The sequence below is a fragment of the Xiphophorus hellerii genome, chromosome 13 (genome assembly GCF_003331165.1).
Source record: "Xiphophorus hellerii strain 12219 chromosome 13, Xiphophorus_hellerii-4.1, whole genome shotgun sequence".
Lineage (NCBI taxonomy): Eukaryota > Metazoa > Chordata > Actinopteri > Cyprinodontiformes > Poeciliidae > Xiphophorus > Xiphophorus hellerii.
Window position 1 is genome coordinate 9450152 of NC_045684.1, and position 26112 is coordinate 9476263.

General features: G+C 36.5%; 1 protein-coding gene and 1 long non-coding RNA gene across 2 annotated transcripts; both read right to left on the reverse strand.

The window, feature by feature from the left end:
• Positions 1 to 608: 608 nt before the first annotated feature.
• LOC116731060 (uncharacterized) lies at positions 609 to 25181 on the reverse strand. The gene is made up of 4 exons (XR_004341518.1): positions 25134 to 25181; positions 2185 to 2413; positions 768 to 1098; positions 609 to 694 (listed from the first exon to the last, which is right to left on the reverse strand). It is a non-coding gene; the product is annotated as an uncharacterized LOC116731060 (long non-coding RNA).
• Positions 9191 to 10900, reverse strand: LOC116730966 (ADP-ribose glycohydrolase OARD1-like). The gene is made up of 3 exons (XM_032580541.1): positions 10579 to 10900; positions 10385 to 10443; positions 9191 to 10296 (listed from the first exon to the last, which is right to left on the reverse strand). The coding sequence occupies exons 1-3, from the start codon at positions 10769 to 10771 to the stop codon at positions 10156 to 10158; spliced, it is 393 nt and encodes a 130-aa protein (XP_032436432.1). The 5' UTR covers positions 10772 to 10900; the 3' UTR covers positions 9191 to 10155.
• Positions 25182 to 26112: the final 931 nt, after the last annotated feature.

Below are 26112 nucleotides of genomic sequence, written 5' to 3' on the forward strand. Positions count from 1 at the left end.
CAGAGACTGCTGGATCATCCAGACACAGAACCACCACCACCCCACTGCGATCCACCTCACAACTGAGGACAAGACGTGGCATAAAGAGCCCAAAACCATGTTGAAAATTCACAGTGCAAACATGCAGTGCATGAACCGGCCCCAAATCCAGACTACATACTGAGCAGAACCCAAGTCTCAGGGTTCAGCCAGGATCCAGGGAAAATACGCCCCCAGAATCCCAAGACTACCCCAGGAACAATACGGCCACCATGCCAGTAACCCATCTCAAGCTGTAAGGAGCCCCAAACTCACCACATGCTGCCGCCAGAAGTCATTCACAGAGTCACTAATGTCCCTCCCCAGATGAGGGCCACAGACCCCAGATGCCCAAAACCTAGACCCGTACCAGCAACAATGTCCCACAGGACGGCCAGGTTCTCCAGAGTCGAGCAATTATGTGTATAAATCCAGATTTTCTTCTTTTAGACAAATAAAAAGAAAGCCATAAAAAATGTAATGTTGATATAAAGTTACATTTGTTAAAATCTGAGGGTTAAAGCATAATTTCTGTCATGAGGGGATTGATTCGCTTGACCCACATACAGAACAAACATGAAGCCGGTGAATCAGTTCAATACAGTTTATTTTGTCCAGAGAATTGAATGAAATGTGAATCTTGTCCCGGAGTCCACTGTATAGGATCGACTGCATCCTGGAGGAGGGAAAGGTGAATGGTGAGTCTGCGTTCTTGAATTGAGACTGAAGGAGAGGATTTAATTACTTACTTGATGAAATGCAGTTAACCTGCCAGGGAGGAAGAAGCGGTGGGGGCTGCTGGAGTCGAGGCTGCTTGTTGGTGGCGTGTGGAGTCTCAGAGTTTGGTGTAGATCGCTGGTGGAGGTGGTGTTGGAGGGCGGACAGGTAATCGAGCAAACGGTGACCAGAGGAGCGAGCCTTTGCCGGTTCCCACACAGCAGACCGACCTGAACCGGATCTGGCATTCTGCTGACACATCTGGCAAACCTCTGGCATGGCAAATTGGATGTCAGCCAGACTCAGGAAAGATCTGGCAGTGATGGCACGGTTCACATGAGGCATGCCTCACCTGGGCCAGATCTGTCCAAGCCAAATACGGGTTAGTTACTGAGGTAGTCATGTCACCATGTGACCATTTATTTTGTCATAAGTCATTTTAGGAAATCAGTTCTTAAACAAAGTTATAAAATGATAATATTTATAATTGATAGAAAAGTTATAATCAACCTCTGTTTATTAGCTCTAATTGAACATTTTCATTAATGGTTGTGCATTCTCAAACATATATACAATAAAATCTTTGATAGGTTTCTCTTTGAAACAAGATGATATTGCAACTTATGCTGTTATTTCTTTCAAATTATATTAACCAGTCTAACTCTACCTATGTAAAAGCTTTATGAAGAAATTTTTTAAAACGTTTTACTCTATAGAAAATGAAATATTCACTATAAATTAATTTTCATGCATTGATTTTTCTTGATTGTAGAAAATATGGTTGAATATTTTCTTCAATAATTTGTTGTGTCTTTTGTCTTAGTTATATTTTTCTCTGTTCTGCTGCAGCTGTTTTCTATTATAGATCACCATGTTTCTAATGCTGGAACTAATTTAACCTCCACACATAGATATATTATTAGTGTCTTAGAAAGTAAGTAGAACATTTGCCTTTCCTGTGAAAATGTCGTGTTAGTGCTGAATGTTAATGCTGAAAATTGTAGAAACATTTGAGTTCAACTGCAGAACACTTGCTGAAATGAAATGAGTAGAAGCAGCAGAAAAAAGTTAAACAGTGCAAACCTGTCAGCTAAACTGAATAACTTAAAATCAGTACCAACATCCCTGCTTAAAACTTTAAATATTGCACAGAAATGCTTGCAAAGGTAAAGTATAAGGTCATATATTGAATAACTTCAGTATTAAAGAGAGTAATAGCATTTAACCCATCTAGTGCAGTAGAAAGAGTGTATAAACTAACATTAGCTAAATAAATATTAGTGAGGCAATCGATGGTAAAAAATACACAATTATTTAGTTTGTTGCCAACAACGCCACCTGGGACTTCCACCCAGGATTTGATTTAGGGCACAGGCACGTTTTTGCAATAGACGCTGTTTCAAAGTTATAATATTTTATTAAAATAAAAGCAGTAAAATTAAATAATACCTCTATGTAGATAAGAAGGAGTTAGAAAAATTAAGCTGAGTTGCCGAGGCTTGGCGGTAGGTGCTGACAGGTTCTGGATCGGAGGCTCCCGAGCAAAGAATCACCAAACACCGTGACGTCACAAACACTCGTTGGATTTCCCTCCATCCATTTATGTTGATCACAGGACAGCCACAGCAACAGGGGGCGCCACCATCTGGGCCAAACGCACCACCTTCAATCCTCAGAGCTAAAACATAAATAAATACAAACTATTATTAAAATACCAGTAGAAAATTCAAGTAGAAAAACCCGTTAAAAGTCCTTCACACTCGACCACCAGCACCGCACATTTAACCCTCCTGTTAAGTTCCAGGTCAAATTGACCCGTTTTAAAGTTTAATTATTTTTTTTTAATAGTTGCAAGTATTTTTTTTGCATGAAACTTTTTCTATTTGTCTTAATAGGTGCACTCTACATATCAATTGAAAATTTATTCATTTTACACATTTGTACCAACCCCTACGTCTACTTTTACATAGGTACTGTTCGGGTCAATTTGACCCGGCAGTCAGGTTAAAGTGCAAAATAAGATTTTAAAAAATGTCCAATTCTATATGTTTCCTTGCAGCTATGAACCATATTTCACCACACACACACACACACACACGCACACACACCCACACACACACACACACACCCACTCACACAAGCCCACTTTCTCACTACTCTCTTTACTTCACTAGGAAACTGCGAGAAAGCAGGTGTTCATGTTACGCCCCTTATGAGTAAGAACTCTATCAGTAGGGGAATAATGAAAACACGGACACGATGTCACTGCTTTCGTCTCCAGTGATGTAATGGAGGAGCAGAAGCGTCGCGTTCCCCTACATCCGATCAGACAAAACCAATCGAAACCCGAATGATTAAACCCTCATAACTTAAAATCTAAAAGGTTGAACTTTTCAAGAATTATAACCAAACATAGCCGGAAAAGTAACATTAAAGAAAAATACATTGTTTTTAAACTTCATTAAACTTAGGCTACCTTTTACTGTATCTGTCTGTAGCACTGAACTTGAAAGACCAAAATAATCGATCGCAGATCACTAGATCTTGTTTTCCCTTTTGGTTGTCTAAAACAGTTTTATAACAGAGAGTAATATAGGACACCTTCTGTCAAATTTTAATCGGAGTTTGATTGATGAGTGATTAATGACCCGTGACTAATTGATTTTAATTTCCGGTCACATGATGCCCCTCCCCCTATCCGGTCACATGATTCCCCTCCCCCCATCCGGTCTCATGACCTCAGCATGCTTAACACGTGTTACACTATATTCCCGCTAATTTCAATTCAACCAATAGGAACAGAGACAGGCTCCGAGTTTTATGAGTAATACAATTAAAGTATAAAAGAACAATAAGTGTTAAATAATCAAGAATAATATACGATATAATATATTTAAATAGAATGTTGTAATTAACTCCGGTTTTGCTCACCAACCCGTCCGTGTTTGTGCGTGTGTCCGGGCTGAATACTGGACAGAGATGTCCCTCAGGATGTCTCAACGCCATACATTATTTAAGGTGAACTCCTTCTGGCCTCTATGAGTTTGAATTAGCCAATAGAAGCAGAGACAAGAGGGTTCAGTGTTAGAAAACCAATAGTAACATACAATATAGTATATTCAAATAGATTTGGATGTTGTAACTACATCCGTTTTTTTAAACGGAAGGTCTTTCTGATATACTGCCTGAAGCGGGACAGGTCCCAGCCATCAGGAAGACCCTCATGACCTCCGGTCATCATGCGTGACACGTGTGGCTCTCTATATTTCCGATCATCTCAATTGGGTCTCTATCGGGGGTTGATTGATATGGTGTAAAGGCCAGCACAGGATTCATTCTCGTGACTTTTTGGTGGGTGGGGGGTGGGAGGCCCCCTGACAGTGCTGCTCACCAAGTCATTCGTGTGCGTGTGCGTGTGGGTGTGTGTGTGTGTGTGGGTATATAAAGACATATAGAAACAAAAGTCCCTAAAGAAAACCTACAGTTTAACTATTTTACTGCATTATTTATGGTAGCACAATTAGTCAGTGTTGACTATGAGTTTGTGATTTCCTTCATCACTTCAATTTTAAACTCTAATAGATTTTTTTTTTTCTGTAACACTTGCTAGTGTGATACATTTCAGTAAATGTTCCTCATTTGTACACGTACTTCTTAAGAATATGTGACAGACAGTAAACAGGCCTACTCAAATTTAACTTTTATCTTTCCGCAGTTAAAGAATTTGTCCAGACTTTTCCAGAATTTGGCCCGGCATCATTGTGAATGATTTTGTTCAGGTTTTTTTTTTTTTGCTGTTGAATCAACACTGATCTTCCCACTGCTTCATATTTTCTCCAAAATAGTAAATCCTGGTTTAAATACATTCGAAACTCTTTTTTTTTTCTGTAACACTTGCTAGTGTGAAACATGTTAGTAAAAGTTCCTCATCTGTAAATTTATTTCTGAACAATATCTGACAGGGACTAAACAGGCCTCGGTGAGGTTCCCTTGGATTTCTATTGATTTATTGAATGTGTAAATATTTATCAAACTGAATGGCCATTCAGTTTTTATATAGTTTTTTTTTCTTTTGGTGTTTGTTGCACAAATTTAAATATATGCTGGCTATCAGCCAAAAATTCAATCAGTGAATTTGTGTTTTTTCTTAAATACTCCCTCTCACCGAGACTTACTTACATCTTCTGACAGCTAGCTTATAATAACTTATAATAACATTGACTAAGTTTGCTATTGGTACACTTTACCTAAAAATAAAAATTAAACATACTCACTACACAACCACGCTCCAAGAGTTGCTCACAACATGGTGAATTGTTTTGTTACCTTAAAAATGATCTGCAGCTTTTGTTCCTTGGTCCTAATGATGCTGTTCACTAATGTTCTCTAACAGACAGTTCAACACCTCTTGTAATTGATAAGCTTATAAATGATCAATGCGAAACATCAGTATGCGCTAAAGGAGATCATATCAGTCAGATTAAGTAAAATATCACTATACTCAAAGCAATCAAAATTATATTTCTCTGAAAGGTCATTTTTCCTTTTCAGAGAGTTTAGACTGTATAAAAGGAATCATTGAAATATACTATGAAATATTTAATCTGCTGCATCCCCATAATAAAACTTCAATTGTGAATTGAATGATTACATTGCATCTAGACACAAAAGAATCAACCGTTAATTAGTAATCATACTGACTAACAAGATCTGATCAAACAACAAACTTGACTACCTCAAGGGATTCTCACATTGGAGAATAAACTGTCTGACTTTCTTTAGCCACTAAATTTAACCTTACCAAAGTTTTGCCTTGGAGTAAACAGGTACTGAGTTTGAAGCGGATCAGATGCCTTCAGCCATCTGCTAAAGCTAGACTCCGGCCTTCCTCACTGTAAAATAAAACATTAGACTTAAAAAAAGTTCAAGCGAACATCACTTAATTATCATCGACTTGTTGTTTGTACTCATCTTAAACAAGTGGCAGGAACATTTGGATGTATATAAAAAAAAAAGCTTTATAAGTTAATCTATTTAAGTTGAGTCCATGCAACAAGTAAAATAAAATAAAAAGTGAATTATTTGAAAGTAGTGAGGATTTTGGGTGGTAAAAGTTGAACATCTTAACATGCCCAGACACTACGCCATTTCTGCTCAAGCAAACCAAAAGGTTTTGAACAGAACAACCATGTCAAATAATGAGACCGTGAATCTTTAATCTATGTAGCAAATATATTGCTGCTGCTGCTGTAAGCAGAAAATAAAAAAAGTTTTACGGAGAATAATATTTTGGATGAGTTTAAGAATATTGTTTGCCAAAATCACACGGTGTAACTACACTTGTCTTTTATATGTAGCAGTAATTGAATCTTTTGAGGCAATTGGTTGCATAAATTAAAGTAAATACGGTCTATTTTCCTGCTCCACATACTTAGCTAGCAATTTGCCAGTTAGCTTCCCAGTCTGAACTTCTGGGCAATGTCTTGATTCAATCAAATTTTCTATCTTGTATCTCCTGAACTCTGATATTTTGCTTGCTGGTCTTCATCGTGCTCTGAATGCAGTATCGGGTTTCTCTTACTTTAACCCGCCCAACTTACACCTGATTGGCATGTTAGCCTTTTGATTCCCTCCCAGCTAGGCGGTGCTTCACAAAGCAAACTGTTTGTCAAACTGTTGATCTGCCTGATGGCTGTTTTAGAAGATATGGTGACTGAGGTTTAGACAGTACTAGCCGGCTCATGCAGCTTGTTTTTACTAGATGGCTGTCCTAAAAGTACATATCTTTAAAATATGAATAAATACGTACAATTCCATAATTATTCGATCCAACGGTTATAGAAGTTTTGTAATAATGCAATTCAGGTATTTTACATTTTCTGGACTAAAGGAGGATTTCAGTTCAACACCTGTGGTTTCTTAATGTAAGTGTTTCTGCTACTGGACAAGAAACAGGGTTAAAAGAGGATTTAGAAAGCAAAATACAAAGATGATAGTTGTTTTTACCGAGAGCAAGGCTGTGACTAGTTATCAGGACAGCATGAGACCTGTAAAACTGTTGGGCATCTGCTCCAACAATTTATTAATCTTTAGGAAATATTTTTTGGACACAGCCATCCGCAGGAGCAAGATGAAGCAAGAACATCACAACATCAGATGTATTTTTTCATCCTTATATCCGTGATTTAAAACTATTTTTAATTTTGTGTCATCATTGTTCCCCTTTTCAAAGAGTCAATTATCTTTTCACCCCTGGAAAAGTGTCATGTGTTTATTATGAGTAGGATTAACCAAGCTGAAGGAAAACAAAGAAAAAGGAGAAATAAATATTCATTGATACAGAACCGAATCAGCAAATATGAACTTATGAAACTATTGAAACCTTCAAGAATTTTATGTTGTGTAAGATATTTAAGAAACTAATACTGAATCTGTGTTCATGAATTTCTTTATTTGGTTGTTATCTCTAAAATACGTTTACCTTTTGTTTTGTTGAACACCAGACATCTCATCTCTTTTCCACAGTTTTTCACTTAGTTCCACTACTGCAGTGGATTTTATAGTCAATGTTTAAAGCCAGCACAGAGTCTGAAACGATGGAGGAAATTTACGTCAATATGGAACCTGTTGGACAAACTGCATCTAATCACACAGGTAAGAACGAAGTTACAGAGAAATTTAGCATGTATTGAATTCAATTTTGCTAAGGTTGAGGTTTTTGTTAAGGTTCGAGCATCTCCAAAGAGAGGCTCTGCCTCCGTGCGGCTGTCTGTTTGGGAATCCTGAATGTTTTACTTTTGGCTGAACTCATCGCCCTCAGTGTTCACAGTGAGTCTTGTTCTAGTCATCTTAAAGATGTAAAAAGAGTAGATTTTACGTTTCTGTTATATTAAAAAAAAGTCATTGTTCCCCTTCTAAAATATTAATACTATTTACCTAACGATTCATTGTTCAGTGTTACCTCAGTTTAAATTCTACAGGCATAACCAAAATCATCAAACTATTTTATAAGTCTTAAGTGAAAATACGGTCTTGCCACTTCTTTTTGCAAACATGGTTGTTAATTTTTTTTTTTTACAGCTCATCACATGACAGCAGATTTTTCTGACATCAGCAACATTCTGACCGAGCAGAACAGCAGCAGCAAGTTTCCCTCCATGATCGCTAACTTCACTGAAACGGCTCCACGAGCTGAAGACACTTTAAGGTTGGTCAAAACTTTAAAAAATTTGGATCTCGTTAAAAAATTGAATTCTACTCTGAATTCTAGAGTATAACTAATAACTTTCCTTTTTGGTCTAAATGAATATAATGTAAATGAACAACTTTTATTTTAATTTATTAAGTGCTCTATCATTTGCGTGTGCTGAAAAACAACAATGTAAAACAAACTAAACTTTGATTTTTTTCTCCTTAAAGGGAAATTGTGTCCTACAGAACGAACAAACATCAGTTGTTCCTGTTCATCCAAGGGCTGCGGAAGAAGAGAAGACCAGATCCACTAGTGATGGATGATTAGGATCTGTGTTCACTGTGATATTATTCACCAACAATATTGTAGCTTATTAGTACGGTGTTACATAAAACCCTAAAGATAAAATGTACACTTCCAACTGTTGTGACCTGTATCTAATAACACAACAATTTTATCGCCTATACTCTGTGTTTTTCTTTCTTGTTAAAACTCTGACATGATAAACAAATGTTTTTTTTTTGTTTGTTTGTTTGCTTTTTTTTTTTGTATTTTTGCGGAGGATCGGTTGATGCGCTCTGATTGTGTATTAATGTGACTTTTACTACGAAACTTTATGGAGTTCCATTTGTGCCCGGTAATAGCGGATTAAGTTCTATCTTGGTAGAATTATATTTCTACATTTCCAATTATTTACTATCATTTGTAATAAAGTGATGCCAACACCACTGATTCAACAGTGAGGAGTTTGTTCTAGTCATCTTAAAGATGGAAAGAGTCAATGTTGTGCTGATTCTGAGTAACTGAATGACTTTTTATTCATTTCAGAGTTCAATCAGCGAGGTTATTCATTTTGTGATGGTCCTAGTCTATGAAAGAAAGAAACAAAGAAAGAAAGCAGCAAATGTACATGTTGGTTCCCCTGAAAATATGGATAAATTCAGTCATTGTAGGGTTAAAGTAATTTGAAGAGGGAGAAGCGTATAAACAAGTCAAGTCAATGACGAGTCAATGACTTGATGCAATCTGCATTTTTAACTCGGTTAACTTAACTTTTTGGTTTTTTTTACTGACTTTAATACATTTAAATTGCTACGTTGTTTGATAAGTAGAATGGAAATGACTTTTTTTGTAAATGGTTTTGAGATTACCTATTGTAAATTAGCGTTTTAAAAATCAACTGAATTGAATTAAGAAATTTGACCATCCGATTGGACTGAAGAGAAATGATGAGCAATGTTTTATGGGTGGATGAAAGCAAAGATTGGTATTTTTAATTTTTAATTTTTTTTTGTAACATCAAAAGTTCATTTTTGAGGCAAACTAAGAAATTTATAAAAATTTCAAATTGCATTTTCCTACATACCGTTGCCTGTTGTCTGAGCAGGTAAAGGTCATCCCTTGCAATAAAATGAAGCTGTTGTCTTAAATTTTATTTACAAAGATATAAGTCCTAATATTCTGTACAACATAATTCACAGGTTACAAATACTAAAAAAGTCAAGCATCAGAATCACTAAAAACTCATGACAAAAAAAAAATCTTGTGACAACAACCTTGCTCCTGAATTTGGGTCAGGAAAATAAAGCTAGAGAAGCAAACTCTTTCACATTTTAGATTTACAGATTCACAGGAAAAGCTACGTTTTCAACAACTATATAGATTTAGAAAAACAAAAAACAAATTTTAGGCATAACTATTGTATTTTACCTGCCTCAGGTGATTTGTTGGATCATTTTGTGTAGCATGATTTAGTAGTAGCATCATGTAGTACGATAGTGACAGAGTGCAACATCAGTGTTTACAATAAGTTTTGTATCTTTAATGGAAGGAAACATCATTTTTACATCAGTGGGATGTTAAAAGTCTTGTATGTAAACATCTTTTGGGGAGGTTTTTATTGTTTCCTTATTTATTGTTTCCTTAAAACTGTTTAAGGAGTGTTGATTTCATCCAAAATTTTAAGAGATTATAAAGGATTTAAAGCTAAAAAACCCCCAATGAAAATGTACTACACGGCATGCATTTGAAGCTTTGACCCAACACAGGGCAGGCTGTACACTGTGATGGAGATATTTGTCTCTTTAAAGATCTGTTCCAGGATCTTTGACACCTTTGACCACTGCAGCTGGTCCAGGCCACAGCCAATTCCGAGGGAGGAGATACGAGACAAGCAAATTGATTAATTATTCCCAATAAAGAAGAAGATTTAAGGGTATTTATTATAGTCATTTATTCACAGTAGTTCCTACAAACCGGGGTATTGATATCCTATTGACACCATTTTCTAAGCAGTGAGATTTCATGTCTTCCAGACTCTGTCTTAGGTTGACATACGTGGGTTTCTGGCTGGCTTTTTTCTTTGTGATCTGAGACACATAATAGGAAAGATACAGTTACCAGATTGAATAATGAAACAGGTTTTGGTCCTATGCAGTATAATTGTGGTATGTTTACCAGATAGTAGATGAAACGTTGATCATGTGTCAGGACAGCACACTGCCCCGGCAGCTTCTCTATTAGGACATACAAAAAAAATACAAAACAGGATATGATTTAGCATTTGCTGTTGAAATCAGACATTTGAATGAACTGCAAAAACATAAAAAATTTTTTCCAAAACAAAGATTTTAGTAACTAGTCTGACTCACTCTGCTCCTTTAACTCTGAGACTCGACCAAACTTCTTCTTGAACATTACCGCTATGCCTGCTCCCATGCGACAGTCTTCACTGATGCAGTGGGCCAAGGATTCATCGCGTGGACAGGAGAACAAATCTCCGGTGACATACTTCAATGTCCAGTTGGTTGATTGATAGAGTTTCTCAGTTTTACCCATGTTCATAATTTCTTCAAACGCAACTTGGAGAAAACTATAACCACAAAGTACCAAATTGGTAACGGCGCTTACTACAGCCTTGCTTATCCCCTCACCATCTATCCCCACACTAGGCTCTGTCTCATTGTTCCTTAAAGCACCACCCACTTTAGCTGAATTTTTTTCCAAATTTGTCCGGGGGTTGTTAGTCCCAGTAAACTATAATAAGCTGGATTTTCTGTTTGCCTCAAAAATGAACTTTTGATGTTACAAAAAAAAATTAAAAATTAAAAATACCAATCTTTGCTTTCATCCACCCATAAAACATTGCTCATCATTTCTCTTCAGTCCAATCGGATGGTCAAATTTCTTAATTCAATTCAGTTGATTTTTAAAACGCTAATTTACAATAGGTAATCTCAAAACCATTTACAAAAAAAGTCATTTCCATTCTACTTATCAAACAACGTAGCAATTTAAATGTATTAAAGTCAGTAAAAAAAACCAAAAAGTTAAGTTAACCGAGTTAAAAATGCAGATTGCATCAAGTCATTGACTCGTCATTGACTTGACTTGTTTATACGCTTCTCCCTCTTCAAATTACTTTAACCCTACAATGACTGAATTTATCCATATTTTCAGGGGAACCAACATGTACATTTGCTGCTTTCTTTCTTTGTTTCTTTCTTTCATAGACTAGGACCATCACAAAATGAATAACCTCGCTGATTGAACTCTGAAATGAATAAAAAGTCATTCAGTTACTCAGAATCAGCACAACATTGACTCTTTCCATCTTTAAGATGACTAGAACAAACTCCTCACTGTTGAATCAGTGGTGTTGGCATCACTTTATTACAAATGATAGTAAATAATTGGAAATGTAGAAATATAATTCTACCAAGATAGAACTTAATCCGCTATTACCGGGCACAAATGGAACTCCATAAAGTTTCGTAGTAAAAGTCACATTAATACACAATCAGAGCGCATCAACCGATCCTCCGCAAAAATACAAAAAAAAAAAGCAAACAAACAAACAAAAAAAAAACATTTGTTTATCATGTCAGAGTTTTAACAAGAAAGAAAAACACAGAGTATAGGCGATAAAATTGTTGTGTTATTAGATACAGGTCACAACAGTTGGAAGTGTACATTTTATCTTTAGGGTTTTATGTAACACCGTACTAATAAGCTACAATATTGTTGGTGAATAATATCACAGTGAACACAGATCCTAATCATCCATCACTAGTGGATCTGGTCTTCTCTTCTTCCGCAGCCCTTGGATGAACAGGAACAACTGATGTTTGTTCGTTCTGTAGGACACAATTTCCCTTTAAGGAGAAAAAAATCAAAGTTTAGTTTGTTTTACATTGTTGTTTTTCAGCACACGCAAATGATAGAGCACTTAATAAATTAAAATAAAAGTTGTTCATTTACATTATATTCATTTAGACCAAAAAGGAAAGTTATTAGTTATACTCTAGAATTCAGAGTAGAATTCAATTTTTTAACGAGATCCAAATTTTTTAAAGTTTTGACCAACCTTAAAGTGTCTTCAGCTCGTGGAGCCGTTTCAGTGAAGTTAGCGATCATGGAGGGAAACTTGCTGCTGCTGTTCTGCTCGGTCAGAATGTTGCTGATGTCAGAAAAATCTGCTGTCATGTGATGAGCTGTAAAAAAAAAAAATTAACAACCATGTTTGCAAAAAGAAGTGGCAAGACCGTATTTTCACTTAAGACTTATAAAATAGTTTGATGATTTTGGTTATGCCTGTAGAATTTAAACTGAGGTAACACTGAACAATGAATCGTTAGGTAAATAGTATTAATATTTTAGAAGGGGAACAATGACTTTTTTTTAATATAACAGAAACGTAAAATCTACTCTTTTTACATCTTTAAGATGACTAGAACAAGACTCACTGTGAACACTGAGGGCGATGAGTTCAGCCAAAAGTAAAACATTCAGGATTCCCAAACAGACAGCCGCACGGAGGCAGAGCCTCTCTTTGGAGATGCTCGAACCTTAACAAAAACCTCAACCTTAGCAAAATTGAATTCAATACATGCTAAATTTCTCTGTAACTTCGTTCTTACCTGTGTGATTAGATGCAGTTTGTCCAACAGGTTCCATATTGACGTAAATTTCCTCCATCGTTTCAGACTCTGTGCTGGCTTTAAACATTGACTATAAAATCCACTGCAGTAGTGGAACTAAGTGAAAAACTGTGGAAAAGAGATGAGATGTCTGGTGTTCAACAAAACAAAAGGTAAACGTATTTTAGAGATAACAACCAAATAAAGAAATTCATGAACACAGATTCAGTATTAGTTTCTTAAATATCTTACACAACATAAAATTCTTGAAGGTTTCAATAGTTTCATAAGTTCATATTTGCTGATTCGGTTCTGTATCAATGAATATTTATTTCTCCTTTTTCTTTGTTTTCCTTCAGCTTGGTTAATCCTACTCATAATAAACACATGACACTTTTCCAGGGGTGAAAAGATAATTGACTCTTTGAAAAGGGGAACAATGATGACACAAAATTAAAAATAGTTTTAAATCACGGATATAAGGATGAAAAAATACATCTGATGTTGCGATGTTCTTGCTTCATCTTGCTCCTACGGATGGCTGTGTCCAAAAAATATTTCCTAAAGATTAATAAATTGTTGGAGCAGATGCCCAACAGTTTTACAGGTCTCATGCTGTCCTGATAACTAGTCACAGCCTTGCTCTCGGTAAAAACAACTATCATCTTTGTATTTTGCTTTCTAAATCCTCTTTTAACCCTGTTTCTTGTCCAGTAGCAGAAACACTTACATTAAGAAACCACAGGTGTTGAACTGAAATCCTCCTTTAGTCCAGAAAATGTAAAATACCTGAATTGCATTATTACAAAACTTCTATAACCGTTGGATCGAATAATTATGGAATTGTACGTATTTATTCATATTTTAAAGATATGTACTTTTAGGACAGCCATCTAGTAAAAACAAGCTGCATGAGCCGGCTAGTACTGTCTAAACCTCAGTCACCATATCTTCTAAAACAGCCATCAGGCAGATCAACAGTTTGACAAACAGTTTGCTTTGTGAAGCACCGCCTAGCTGGGAGGGAATCAAAAGGCTAACATGCCAATCAGGTGTAAGTTGGGCGGGTTAAAGTAAGAGAAACCCGATACTGCATTCAGAGCACGATGAAGACCAGCAAGCAAAATATCAGAGTTCAGGAGATACAAGATAGAAAATTTGATTGAATCAAGACATTGCCCAGAAGTTCAGACTGGGAAGCTAACTGGCAAATTGCTAGCTAAGTATGTGGAGCAGGAAAATAGACCGTATTTACTTTAATTTATGCAACCAATTGCCTCAAAAGATTCAATTACTGCTACATATAAAAGACAAGTGTAGTTACACCGTGTGATTTTGGCAAACAATATTCTTAAACTCATCCAAAATATTATTCTCCGTAAAACTTTTTTTATTTTCTGCTTACAGCAGCAGCAGCAATATATTTGCTACATAGATTAAAGATTCACGGTCTCATTATTTGACATGGTTGTTCTGTTCAAAACCTTTTGGTTTGCTTGAGCAGAAATGGCGTAGTGTCTGGGCATGTTAAGATGTTCAACTTTTACCACCCAAAATCCTCACTACTTTCAAATAATTCACTTTTTATTTTATTTTACTTGTTGCATGGACTCAACTTAAATAGATTAACTTATAAAGCTTTTTTTTTTATATACATCCAAATGTTCCTGCCACTTGTTTAAGATGAGTACAAACAACAAGTCGATGATAATTAAGTGATGTTCGCTTGAACTTTTTTTAAGTCTAATGTTTTATTTTACAGTGAGGAAGGCCGGAGTCTAGCTTTAGCAGATGGCTGAAGGCATCTGATCCGCTTCAAACTCAGTACCTGTTTACTCCAAGGCAAAACTTTGGTAAGGTTAAATTTAGTGGCTAAAGAAAGTCAGACAGTTTATTCTCCAATGTGAGAATCCCTTGAGGTAGTCAAGTTTGTTGTTTGATCAGATCTTGTTAGTCAGTATGATTACTAATTAACGGTTGATTCTTTTGTGTCTAGATGCAATGTAATCATTCAATTCACAATTGAAGTTTTATTATGGGGATGCAGCAGATTAAATATTTCATAGTATATTTCAATGATTCCTTTTATACAGTCTAAACTCTCTGAAAAGGAAAAATGACCTTTCAGAGAAATATAATTTTGATTGCTTTGAGTATAGTGATATTTTACTTAATCTGACTGATATGATCTCCTTTAGCGCATACTGATGTTTCGCATTGATCATTTATAAGCTTATCAATTACAAGAGGTGTTGAACTGTCTGTTAGAGAACATTAGTGAACAGCATCATTAGGACCAAGGAACAAAAGCTGCAGATCATTTTAAAGGTAACAAAACAATTCACCATGTTGTGAGCAACTCTTGGAGCGTGATTGTGTAGTGAGTATGTTTAATTTTTATTTTTAGGTAAAGTGTACCAATAGCAAACTTAGTCAATGTTATTATAAGTTATTATAAGCTAGCTGTCAGAAGATGTAAGTAAGTCTCCGTGAGAGGGAGTATTTAAGAAAAAACACAAATTCACTGATTGAATTTTTGGCTGATAGCCAGCATATATTTAAATTTGTGCAACAAACACCAAAAGAAAAAAAAACTATATAAAAACTGAATGGCCATTCAGTTTGATAAATATTTACACATTCAATAAATCAATAGAAATCCAAGGGAACCTCACCGAGGCCTGTTTAGTCCCTGTCAGATATTGTTCAGAAATAAATTTACAGATGAGGAACTTTTACTAACATGTTTCACACTAGCAAGTGTTACAGAAAAAAAAAAGAGTTTCGAATGTATTTAAACCAGGATTTACTATTTTGGAGAAAATATGAAGCAGTGGGAAGATCAGTGTTGATTCAACAGCAAAAAAAAAAAACCTGAACAAAATCATTCACAATGATGCCGGGCCAAATTCTGGAAAAGTCTGGACAAATTCTTTAACTGCGGAAAGATAAAAGTTAAATTTGAGTAGGCCTGTTTACTGTCTGTCACATATTCTTAAGAAGTACGTGTACAAATGAGGAACATTTACTGAAATGTATCACACTAGCAAGTGTTACAGAAAAAAAAAAATCTATTAGAGTTTAAAATTGAAGTGATGAAGGAAATCACAAACTCATAGTCAACACTGACTAATTGTGCTACCATAAATAATGCAGTAAAATAGTTAAACTGTAGGTTTTCTTTAGGGACTTTTGTTTCTATATGTCTTTATATACCCACACACACACACCCACACGCACACGAATGACTTGGTGAGCAGCACTGTCAGGGGGCCTCCCACCCCCCACCCACCAAAAAGTCACGAGAATGAATCCTGTGCTGGCCTTTACACCATATCAATCAACCCCCGATAGAGACCCAATTGAGATGATCGGAAATATAGAGAGCCACACGTGTCACGCATGATGACCGGAGGTCATGAGGGTCTTCCTGATGGCTGGGACCTGTCCCGCTTCAGGCAGTATATCAGAAAGACCTTCCGTTTAAAAAAACGGATGTAGTTACAACATCCAAATCTATTTGAATATACTATATTGTATGTTACTATTGGTTTTCTAACACTGAACCCTCTTGTCTCTGCTTCTATTGGCTAATTCAAACTCATAGAGGCCAGAAGGAGTTCACCTTAAACAATGTATGGCGTTGAGACATCCTGAGGGACATCTCTGTCCAGTATTCAGCCCGGACACACGCACAAACACGGACGGGTTGGTGAGCAAAACCGGAGTTAATTACAACATTCTATTTAAATATATTATATCGTATATTATTCTTGATTATTTAACACTTATTGTTCTTTTATACTTTAATTGTATTACTCATAAAACTCGGAGCCTGTCTCTGTTCCTATTGGTTGAATTGAAATTAGCGGGAATATAGTGTAACACGTGTTAAGCATGCTGAGGTCATGAGACCGGATGGGGGGTCATGTGACCGGATGGGGGGAGGGGAATCATGTGACCGGATAGGGGGAGGGGCATCATGTGACCGGAAATTAAAATCAATTAGTCACGGGTCATTAATCACTCATCAATCAAACTCCGATTAAAATTTGACAGAAGGTGTCCTATATTACTCTCTTATAACCACTACATTCACATAACCTTTGATGGGAATCTTTTCTGTTCCCGTGGATAAACTCCACCCACACTGAGTGACACTCAGCAGAAGTGGAGGAAAACATAAATATTCTCTGCATGACTCATTTCTCTTGATTTTAATCAGCGGGACAATTTGACTAAGAACAGTATGTGTGTCTCAAATTCAATTATAAAGACCACCCATTAAAAAAAAAGTGTAATATAAAATGTTTCACCAAAGATCAATTTCAAGGAAATTATAGTTTTTTTGTGTCTAGGTTTTTTTTCAGTGGATATAAAAAAATGTAAATTCCATTTTTTATGTCCAAATGAGTAAATGAGTGGGTTGATGTTATTGGTCCTTAATTTTTGAGAAATAAAAAAAACACCATTGCACAAATATTGATTGAAATGATTAGTATTGGAGTTAATAATCAGATATAAATATGTTTTGGAGTGGATATTTTTGTTTCTGACACTATAGCATGATTAAACACTCCCCGGTTCAAATTGACCCACGAACATTTTTGCTGTACCCTAGAAACGAACATAACAGGAGGGTTAAATGAACAAGCCGGTGCTGATCGGCTCTCAATAAGCCACAGGATGGGCGGAACCAGCGGTAACTCCGAACAAAGCAGCAGCGATCATTGTGGATATACGGAAACTATAGGAAAGGTTCTGATCTGGTGGAGGGAAGAAACTGAAACATGTTGCGGGATGTAGGAGATACGAATCAGAAGACAAAATTAACTTTGGATTTGTGGAAAACTGGAATACTAAAATTGTATTTGTTTTATTTAGATAAAGTGGAAGAAAAGATTTTACGTCTTTCAAAGAGAACTGGCACTGTATGAGAAATCTTTAGATGTGATGATCGTAAGATCCACAAGGTGGCGGTAATGCAATGACATGAATGAACGACAGTCATAAAATCCCAAAGAAGAAGAAGAAGACAAAGAAAATGGCGCATGGTCTGTTTGGTTGACTGTTCGACTGTTTCTCTAAACGAGTTTATCAACGAGCCGTTAACTGCTGCTGAAGAAACATTCACAGAGTTTAAAGAAATCATCGTCAAGTCGGAGGAAGAGATGGATGATCATCGCAGACTGCTGGATTTCTCCCGGAGGCCCCAGATAATCTTACACCGAATAGGTAGGAACCACCAGCGTTTGGATGCAGGTTAAGGTCTAAATGTCTGCACCTTTCTGTATGAGGATCATTTTAGTAAATGTTCTTTTCCCGTATAAATGATTTTTAACAGGCAAATGAACGCAGACATCAGAATTACGCTGTGAAAATGGCTCATATACACGAAGCTGAAGTTGGTTTCCGATTCGGGAAATGGCTAAAGGGTTATTCCACCTAATTTTTCACTAGCTTCCGCATCTTATTCGATTCTAGTTTAAAAACTACAACACCTGGACTCTTCAAACCTCGGTGGGATCATACTAACTAATAGCAGAATATTTAGAACCATGTTAGGGATTTGTGAAACCTTTTTCTAATTAGTTAAACTTCAATAAAGGTTGATTTCACCACTTTTTGGATCTCTTATTTAAGCATCTTTATTTCTCTCTGATTGTATTATTTTGTGTTTGTATATTTATATAAATATGTATTGATATTACTAAATAATATATTTAAAAATTATGACTGGTTGTGTGCTTTGTAAAATAATCATAATACAGAAATATCAACACATTCTATTCTGACTCTATTCTGTTTTCCCCACTAAGAATAGTTAAATATGCTCAACCTTATATCAGTCATTCAAAAATACTTTAAAAATCATTTCCTTGTAAATGTTGCTAACCTTTTATTAAGGTTTACAGAAAAATTGGTGAATATCTGTTTAGTATTTAGCGAGTTATGATTGATAAATGCGCTGATACGTCATTGAGTCTGTTAAACATAAAGCTGAGTGGAACGGTCGACCGCTCCAAGATGGCCGCCTTAAATCTCTTCAGTAACAATAGGCAAGAGCGGTCCATGAGGCGTTTTTTTATAGTCTATGGGGAAAAAGGGCACAATGACTATGGGCAAAGGTGCATTCATGGGCCCAATATGAGTGGGAATTTACAGTTTCTTTATGTTTACGCCGTTTTCAACTAATACACCAAACAGTTACATAAATAAAAGAAGTTCAATGTCCAAACAACTTGAAAATTGCTTTTATAGTTTATTTTTTCCTGTTTGACAAGCAAATAACAAAGATCAAACTTTTCATTAGTGATGTGTTGAGTAATGAAGCGGGTAAGACAGAGAACTCACCTAAACCTGAGCAGTTAAAGTTTTTATTTTTTAGTAATAAATCGTTGTCCCTGGTGACATAGCGAGTAACAAGCCAATCACAACCCTCTTTTCTATTTGTTTCTAGTTTTCTTTTGGATCCAGCCATTGTTTCATACAACCAGATTAATCAGAATTTATGTATCAGAATCACAAACATTTTAAACTTGTTTATTCATTGTAAAGCTTCATGTTGTTTTCACGTTGCCTATTTTACATATATTGTCCAGTTGATGTCACAGTAGAGCAAATGAAGCACCGCGGTGCATCGGCTCATGAGTCGAATGATTGGATGGAGTTCCTCAGGGCTTCATGAAGCTGCATCTCACCATCACTACTTTTCATTGTTTCCTCTCCTGCTCTGGTCAAAACCCATAGGCCCAACCCAGTGCATGCTGGTCCTATACCAGTCCCTATACTTACAGAAAAGGGACCCACAGTTCTTAATGTCTAACTTAGAAAAGTTAATAACAAAGGAACAAAAACTAAACAGCTATTAACCTACAAATAAACTCATGTTTATAAATAAACCATAAAGATATAAAGTGAACTAAAGTAAAATTTCAATATAATTCAAAGTAATAAAAATAAATAGTATCTTGAAATAATACAATTTGCAGGTAAATATTAACAATAATCCCTACTACAATTAATTTTGTAATAAAATATTTTTTTCATATCCGTTAATTTGAGAATTACCCAAATGTCAGCTGGATATATCGACTGATCTGTATCTCTGTCTACGCTCTTGAATTATCAATTGTTTTTTTTTATTCATTTCTGTCTTGAAAGATGAAAAATTACTCGTATTTATTTCAGAAAAGGTAGCAATTACTCTTTCTCTGTTTTCTTCTCCAGATTCCCTGAAGTGTAACGTTTCTAACCAGGAGAGGAGATCCACTCTGGACCAGGAGGAGTTAGAACGTCTGCAGGTGAAACAAGAACAGGAAGAGCCAGAAGATCATCAGATAACAATGGAAGAGAAAGAAGTTTACTGCAGTCAGGCTGAAGAACAGATTGGATTAAAACAGGAGACTGATACCTGCATGGTGGTTCCTGTTGATGAGCAAACAGACCACAGTGAATCAGAACCAAACAGGAACCAAGACATCTTCCAGGAAGCTGCTGAAGCTGAGAATCAAAATCAGGAAAGAAGAAAACCTTTCTCATGTGTCATCTGTAAAAAGCGTTTGACTTCAAAATCTGTTTTTGATGCTCATATGAGAACTCATACGGGTCAAAAGCCGTTTTCATGTGTGACCTGTGGAAAAAGTTTTCGTCGAAAACAGCATTTAACTAAGCACATGATGATTCACACTGGTGAAAAGCCGTTTTCATGTGTGAACTGTGGAAAAATTTTTAGTCAAAAACAGAATTTAACTAAGCACATGATGATTCACACTGGTGAAAAGCCGTTTTCATGTGTGAACTGTGGAAAGAGATTTAGTCGAAAAGATGAGTTAACTAAGCATATGATGATTCACACTGGTGAAAAGCCGTTTTCATGTGTGAACTGTGGAAAGAGATTTAGTCGAAAAGATGAGTTAACTAAGCACATGATGATTCACACTGGTGAAAAGCCGTTTTCATGTGTGAACTGTGGAAAAAGTTTTAGTCGAAAACAGCATTTAACTGGACACATGAGAACTCATACAGGTGAAAAGCCGTTTTCATGTGTGACCTGTGGAAAAAGTTTTAGTCACAAACAGAATTTAACTCGGCACATGATGATCCACACTGTTGAAAAGCCTTTTTCATGTGTGAACTGTGGAAAAGGTTTTAGTCAAAAACAGGAGTTAGCTCAGCACATGATGATTCACACCAGTGAAAAGCCATTCTCATGTGGGAACTGTGGAAAATGTTTTTATCGAAAACAGTATTTAACTCAGCACTTGACAATTCACACTGGCGAAAAGCCATTTTCATGTGTGAACTGTGGAAAATGTTTTAATAAAAAAGAGTATTTAACTCGGCACATGATTCTTCACACCAGTGAAAAACCGTTTTCATGTGTGAACTGTGGAAAACGTTTTTATCGAAAACAGTATTTAACTCAGCACATGATTCTTCACACCAGTGAAAAACCGTTTTCATGTGTGACCTGTGGAAAAAGTTTTAGATATAAACAGAAGTTAATTTGGCACATGATGATTCACACTGGTGAAAAGCCGTTTTTATGTGTGAACTGTGGAAAAAGTTTTAGTCGAAAACAGCATTTAACTCAGCACATGAGGATACACACTGGTGAAAAGCCGTTTTCATGTGTGACCTGTGGAAAAAGTTTTAGTCATGAAGCGAATTTAACTAAGCACATGAGGGTTCACTCTGGTGAAAAACCATTTTCATGTGTGAACTGTGGAAAAAGTTTTAGTCGTAAACCGAATTTAACTCAGCACATGAGGGTTCACTCTGGTGAAAAACCATTTTCATGTGTGAACTGTGGAAAAAGTTTTCGTTACAAAGTTAGTTTAACTAAGCACATGATGCGTCACACAGTTGAAAAGCTGTAGAAGTATGTTCCATACATGTCCTATGTTGTATTTGTTAAATGTTCACATTTGGATACTTAGAGATGTTCAACCATGACACATTTTCCTGCAATGATACTTTGTTTTATTTTTCTGGTATATTCTGTATCAAAAAACAATAATGATAAACTGTATGTTATTGTATTAACATACTGTTTATGTCAAACTGTATGTTGTGTGTGTACAACATGAAGAGCAGAGGGCTCAGCACACAGCCCTGAGGAGTGCCAGTACTGATGCTGATAGATGAAGAGGCTTGGGGGCCCACTGACTATTTCATGTATTAACAGAGTTTGACCGGACATGGACTCCCTTCCAGAACATTCTCACATGATTGGACTTGAGGGATTGATTTGTATTATTCTGTACCATAGAGAGTGAGTGGGGTTTATTTTTGTAGTTTTTTAAATCAACAATAGAATGTATATAATGGTTGAGTGTTTTAAAAAAAAATCTACAAAACAGTATTTGTGTTAATTTTGTGTTTAATGTAAAATGAGATTGAATCTGATTTCATTTCTTTCAAATTATGTTAACCAGTTTTACTCTACCTAATTAAAATCTATTCAAATAAAAAAAAACATTTGTACTTTAAAGAAATGCAAAATTCACCGCAAACTAATTTTCATGCATTGATTGCACAAAGTACATGTAATTATTTTTAATATTTTGCTTTTTTCTCTTGTTTTAGCTGTAATATTTTAATCTGTTCTGCTGCAGCATTTAGATTACTGTATTTTAATGTTGAAACTATTTTTATGTTTATATGTATTTTAGAAAGAAATAAACGTGTAACATTTCATTTAACATTAAAAGTTTTGAGTTTCCCTTTAGTGTATGTTGTGCCTCATACTTGAACCCAGTAGATGGTGGTACTACAGCTATACTGGTTGTAGCCACTGTGGTTCCTGTAACTGATGGGTTTCCGGTTCAAACTTCCCACATCCATCTCAGTTGTTGAGTCCTTGAGCAAGGCACCAAACCTGCCTTGCCTGCTGTTAGTCAGAAGTCCGATGGCGCCCATTGTGTAGCAGCTTCTGTCAGTCTGCCCTAGGGCAGCTGGGCTACAATGTAGCTTACCACCATCAACATGTAAAGCAGTTTGGCATCCTCTGCACTAGATAAATCGCTATACATACATTTACCATTGACTAAACACTTGCATTTTGTCTTTTTGTTGTGTTTTGTATTAAACTTGTCCTGTCTGACAGTGTGACACTCAGCATTGTCGAGTACCAAGGTTAAGCCCTAAAGACTTGCATAAGTGGACCATTATGGCTTCCCCCTGATATAATTACATGAAACTTTATTAGAAACTGCTTTGGGTTTATTTTATTTAATTGTAATGAGACGGAGAAGAAAGCGGGAGAGAAAAGAAAGGTGAGATAAAAGTTTTATAGGGGCCCCCTCCTCTCACCCAACTTGATATAAAGGTGATCACAGAGAGGAGGGAGCCAGAGACCAAACCTGACAGACAGACCAGGCACACAGAGACAAGATCACATGTTCCCATTCTCATGTGTACACCCAGACATTCAAACCCATGTAGACAATGTCAAAATAAACAAAACAAAAATGGACGCCATACACCCACTTGCATTTCTCATACACAGAGATCCAACCAGAACCAGGACCACCAGCTTAGGAATCATTCAAACCAAACCCCTATCCCAAGTCACAAACCCAGCCTGCCAACCAAAGGATCCACCTAGTCCCAATGAAGAAGATCCAGCAGACATACAGGGCACTGCGTTAAATTATAGAACCCCAACCCAAGAAATGGACCGACCAGCCAGCTCAGCGCAATATCCAGAACAAGAATACCACCCACAGCCCTGAATCCCAGCCCAGCACCAGGCTGTGGCCACAGATAGGCTAGCAAAGCAATAAATCACACCCCATACCAACACCAAGACAGACAGACAGCAAATGATACCAGACCCCAAAAAAGGGGCCAATCAAAATGCAAACACCAGCCAACACAAGCACTTTCACCACTTCATACACAAATAAGCCAAAAACACAAGCCTCTCAACTTGCCGACTACACCACCAGTAGGAAGGATGCTACAGAAAAGCCAACGCACCAACTGTGAAAAAGGAAGCAGCCCCTCACAGGTCCATAAACATCCCAGCCGCCAAGTGATAAGTAAAAAAGCCAATCCTAACCTGGTACAACCTGGTTTTCATGCATTGATTTTTCTTGATTGTAGAAAATATGGTTGAATATTTTCTTCAATAATTTGTTGTGTCTTTTGTCTTAGTTATATTTTTCTCTGTTCTGCTGCAGCTGTTTTCTATTATAGATCACCATGTTTCTAATGCTGGAACTAATTTAACCTCCACACATAGATATATTATTAGTGTCTTAGAAAGTAAGTAGAACATTTGCCTTTCCTGTGAAAATGTCGTGTTAGTGCTGAATGTTACTGCTGAAAATTGTAGAAACATTTGAGTTCAACTGCAGAACACTTGCTGAAATGAAATGAGTAGAAGCAGCAGGAAAAAGTTAAACAGTGCAAACCTGTCAGCTAAACTGAATAATTTAAAATCAGTACCAACAACCCTGCTTATAACTTTAAATATTGCATAGAAATGCTTGCAAACATAAAATATAAGGTCATATATTGAATAATTTCAGTATTAAAGAGAGTAATAGCATTTAACCCATCTAGTGCAGAAGAAAGAGTATATAAGCTAACATTAGCTAAATAAATATTAGTGAGGCAATCGATGGTAAAAATACACAATTATTTAGTTTGTTGCCAACAACGCCACCTGGCAAAGAATCAAAGAACCGAGCAAAGAATCACCAAACACCGTGACGTCACAAACACTCGTTGGATTTCCCTCCATCGATTTATGTTGATGACGGGACAGCCACAGCAACAGGGGGCGCCACCATCTGGGCCAAACGCACCACCTTCAATCCTGAGAGCTAACAAAGAAATACATACAAACTATTATTAAAATACCAGTAGAAAATTCAAGTAGAAAAACCCGTTAAAAGTCCTTCACACTCGACCCCCAGCACCGCACATTTAACCCTCCTGTTAAGTTCCAGGTCAAATTGACCCGTTTTAAAGTTTAATTATTTTTTTTTTTAATAGTTGCAAGTATTTTTTTTGCATGAAACTTTTTCTATTTGTCTTAATAGGTGCACTCTACATATAAATTGAAAATCTATTCATTTTACACATTTGTACCAACCCCTACGTCTACTTTTACATAGGTACTGTTCGGGTCAATTTGACCCGGCAGTCAGGTTAAAGTGCAAAATAAGATTTTAAAAAATGTCCAATTCTATATGTTTCCTTGCAGCTATGAACCATATTTCACCACACACACACACACACACACACACACACACACCCCACCACACACATACCTGCACACCCCCACTCACACGAGCCCACTTTATCACTACTCTCTTTACCAGTGAGGTGCGGTCAGGGGAGGCAAGTGAGGCAGAGCTTCACCTGTCATAATGGAAAAATATGACAAAATAATTCATATAGCTATTTTCAGCCTGTGGTTTGTACTGTAAAGTATTTATTTTTTATTTAGCTTAACCATTTCTGATTATTTTTTATCTTCAAAATTGCTGAATTTTGAAGATAAAAGAGGCAGCAGCAGCTGAGCCTCACCTGGGATTGATCAACCTCTCTCTAAATGCCATTTTATGAGAGCATGTTCCTCCTGTCTGTGCGTCGCCAGTAAAATGGTTAATAAACATTTAATATATGAACTGAATTTCCATAATTTAGCTTATGTATATAATGTACAGTTTTTTTTGTCACCAACTCTGTGTCTAACGTGTTTCGTGTGCTGAGGAGCGATCAGAAAGGCAGAGAACAGATTCGAGGTGAGGCAGGCAGTTCTCTTGCCTCATGGCAGGGGGCGCTCATGATCCCTGACATTGTGACTCCACAACTGTAGAGTAAGAGACTGTAACAGCGAGCTAGCCATACAGTAAAGTCAAGTGCAGCGACATATTTATAGTTTTTTCCTCATATCACAGCAATCACTTATTAATAACCGCAAAATAAACATTAAGCTGAAAACCATGCTACTGCAACAGACTGAATGCTCTGTTCTTTGTGTGGGAAATATTTAGTGTTTTTTTTAGGGGCGTTGTTGTCAGTTGCTGTGTGTAGCCTGGCCAATGCAGAGAGGGAGAAAGACGTGGTTTTGAGTTGTACTTTAACGGGTTTTCCTTTGCTGTGAAACATAGCACGAAATTAATAATATCTAAATTTCCAAATTTTATTGAGTTAACAGAATTATTCTACCGCGGCAGCGTGGCTATGGAGTGTTGTCTGCACGCGCGAAATTTCCTTATGTAAACAATAACATGCAGGCGGTCT

Excerpts from the sequence above, each read along its gene's own strand:
- LOC116730966 (XM_032580541.1), bottom strand. The coding sequence starts at position 10,771 with ATGAACATGGGTAAAACTGAGAAACTCTATCAATCAACCAACTGGACA. Across the intron at positions 10,444-10,578 it reads CTCAGAGTTAAAGGAGCAGA|AGAAGCTGCCGGGGCAGTGT; the intron begins GTGAGTCAGACT and ends ATGTCCTAATAG. Across the intron at positions 10,297-10,384 it reads AACGTTTCATCTACTATCTG|ATCACAAAGAAAAAAGCCAG; the intron begins GTAAACATACCA and ends TATGTGTCTCAG.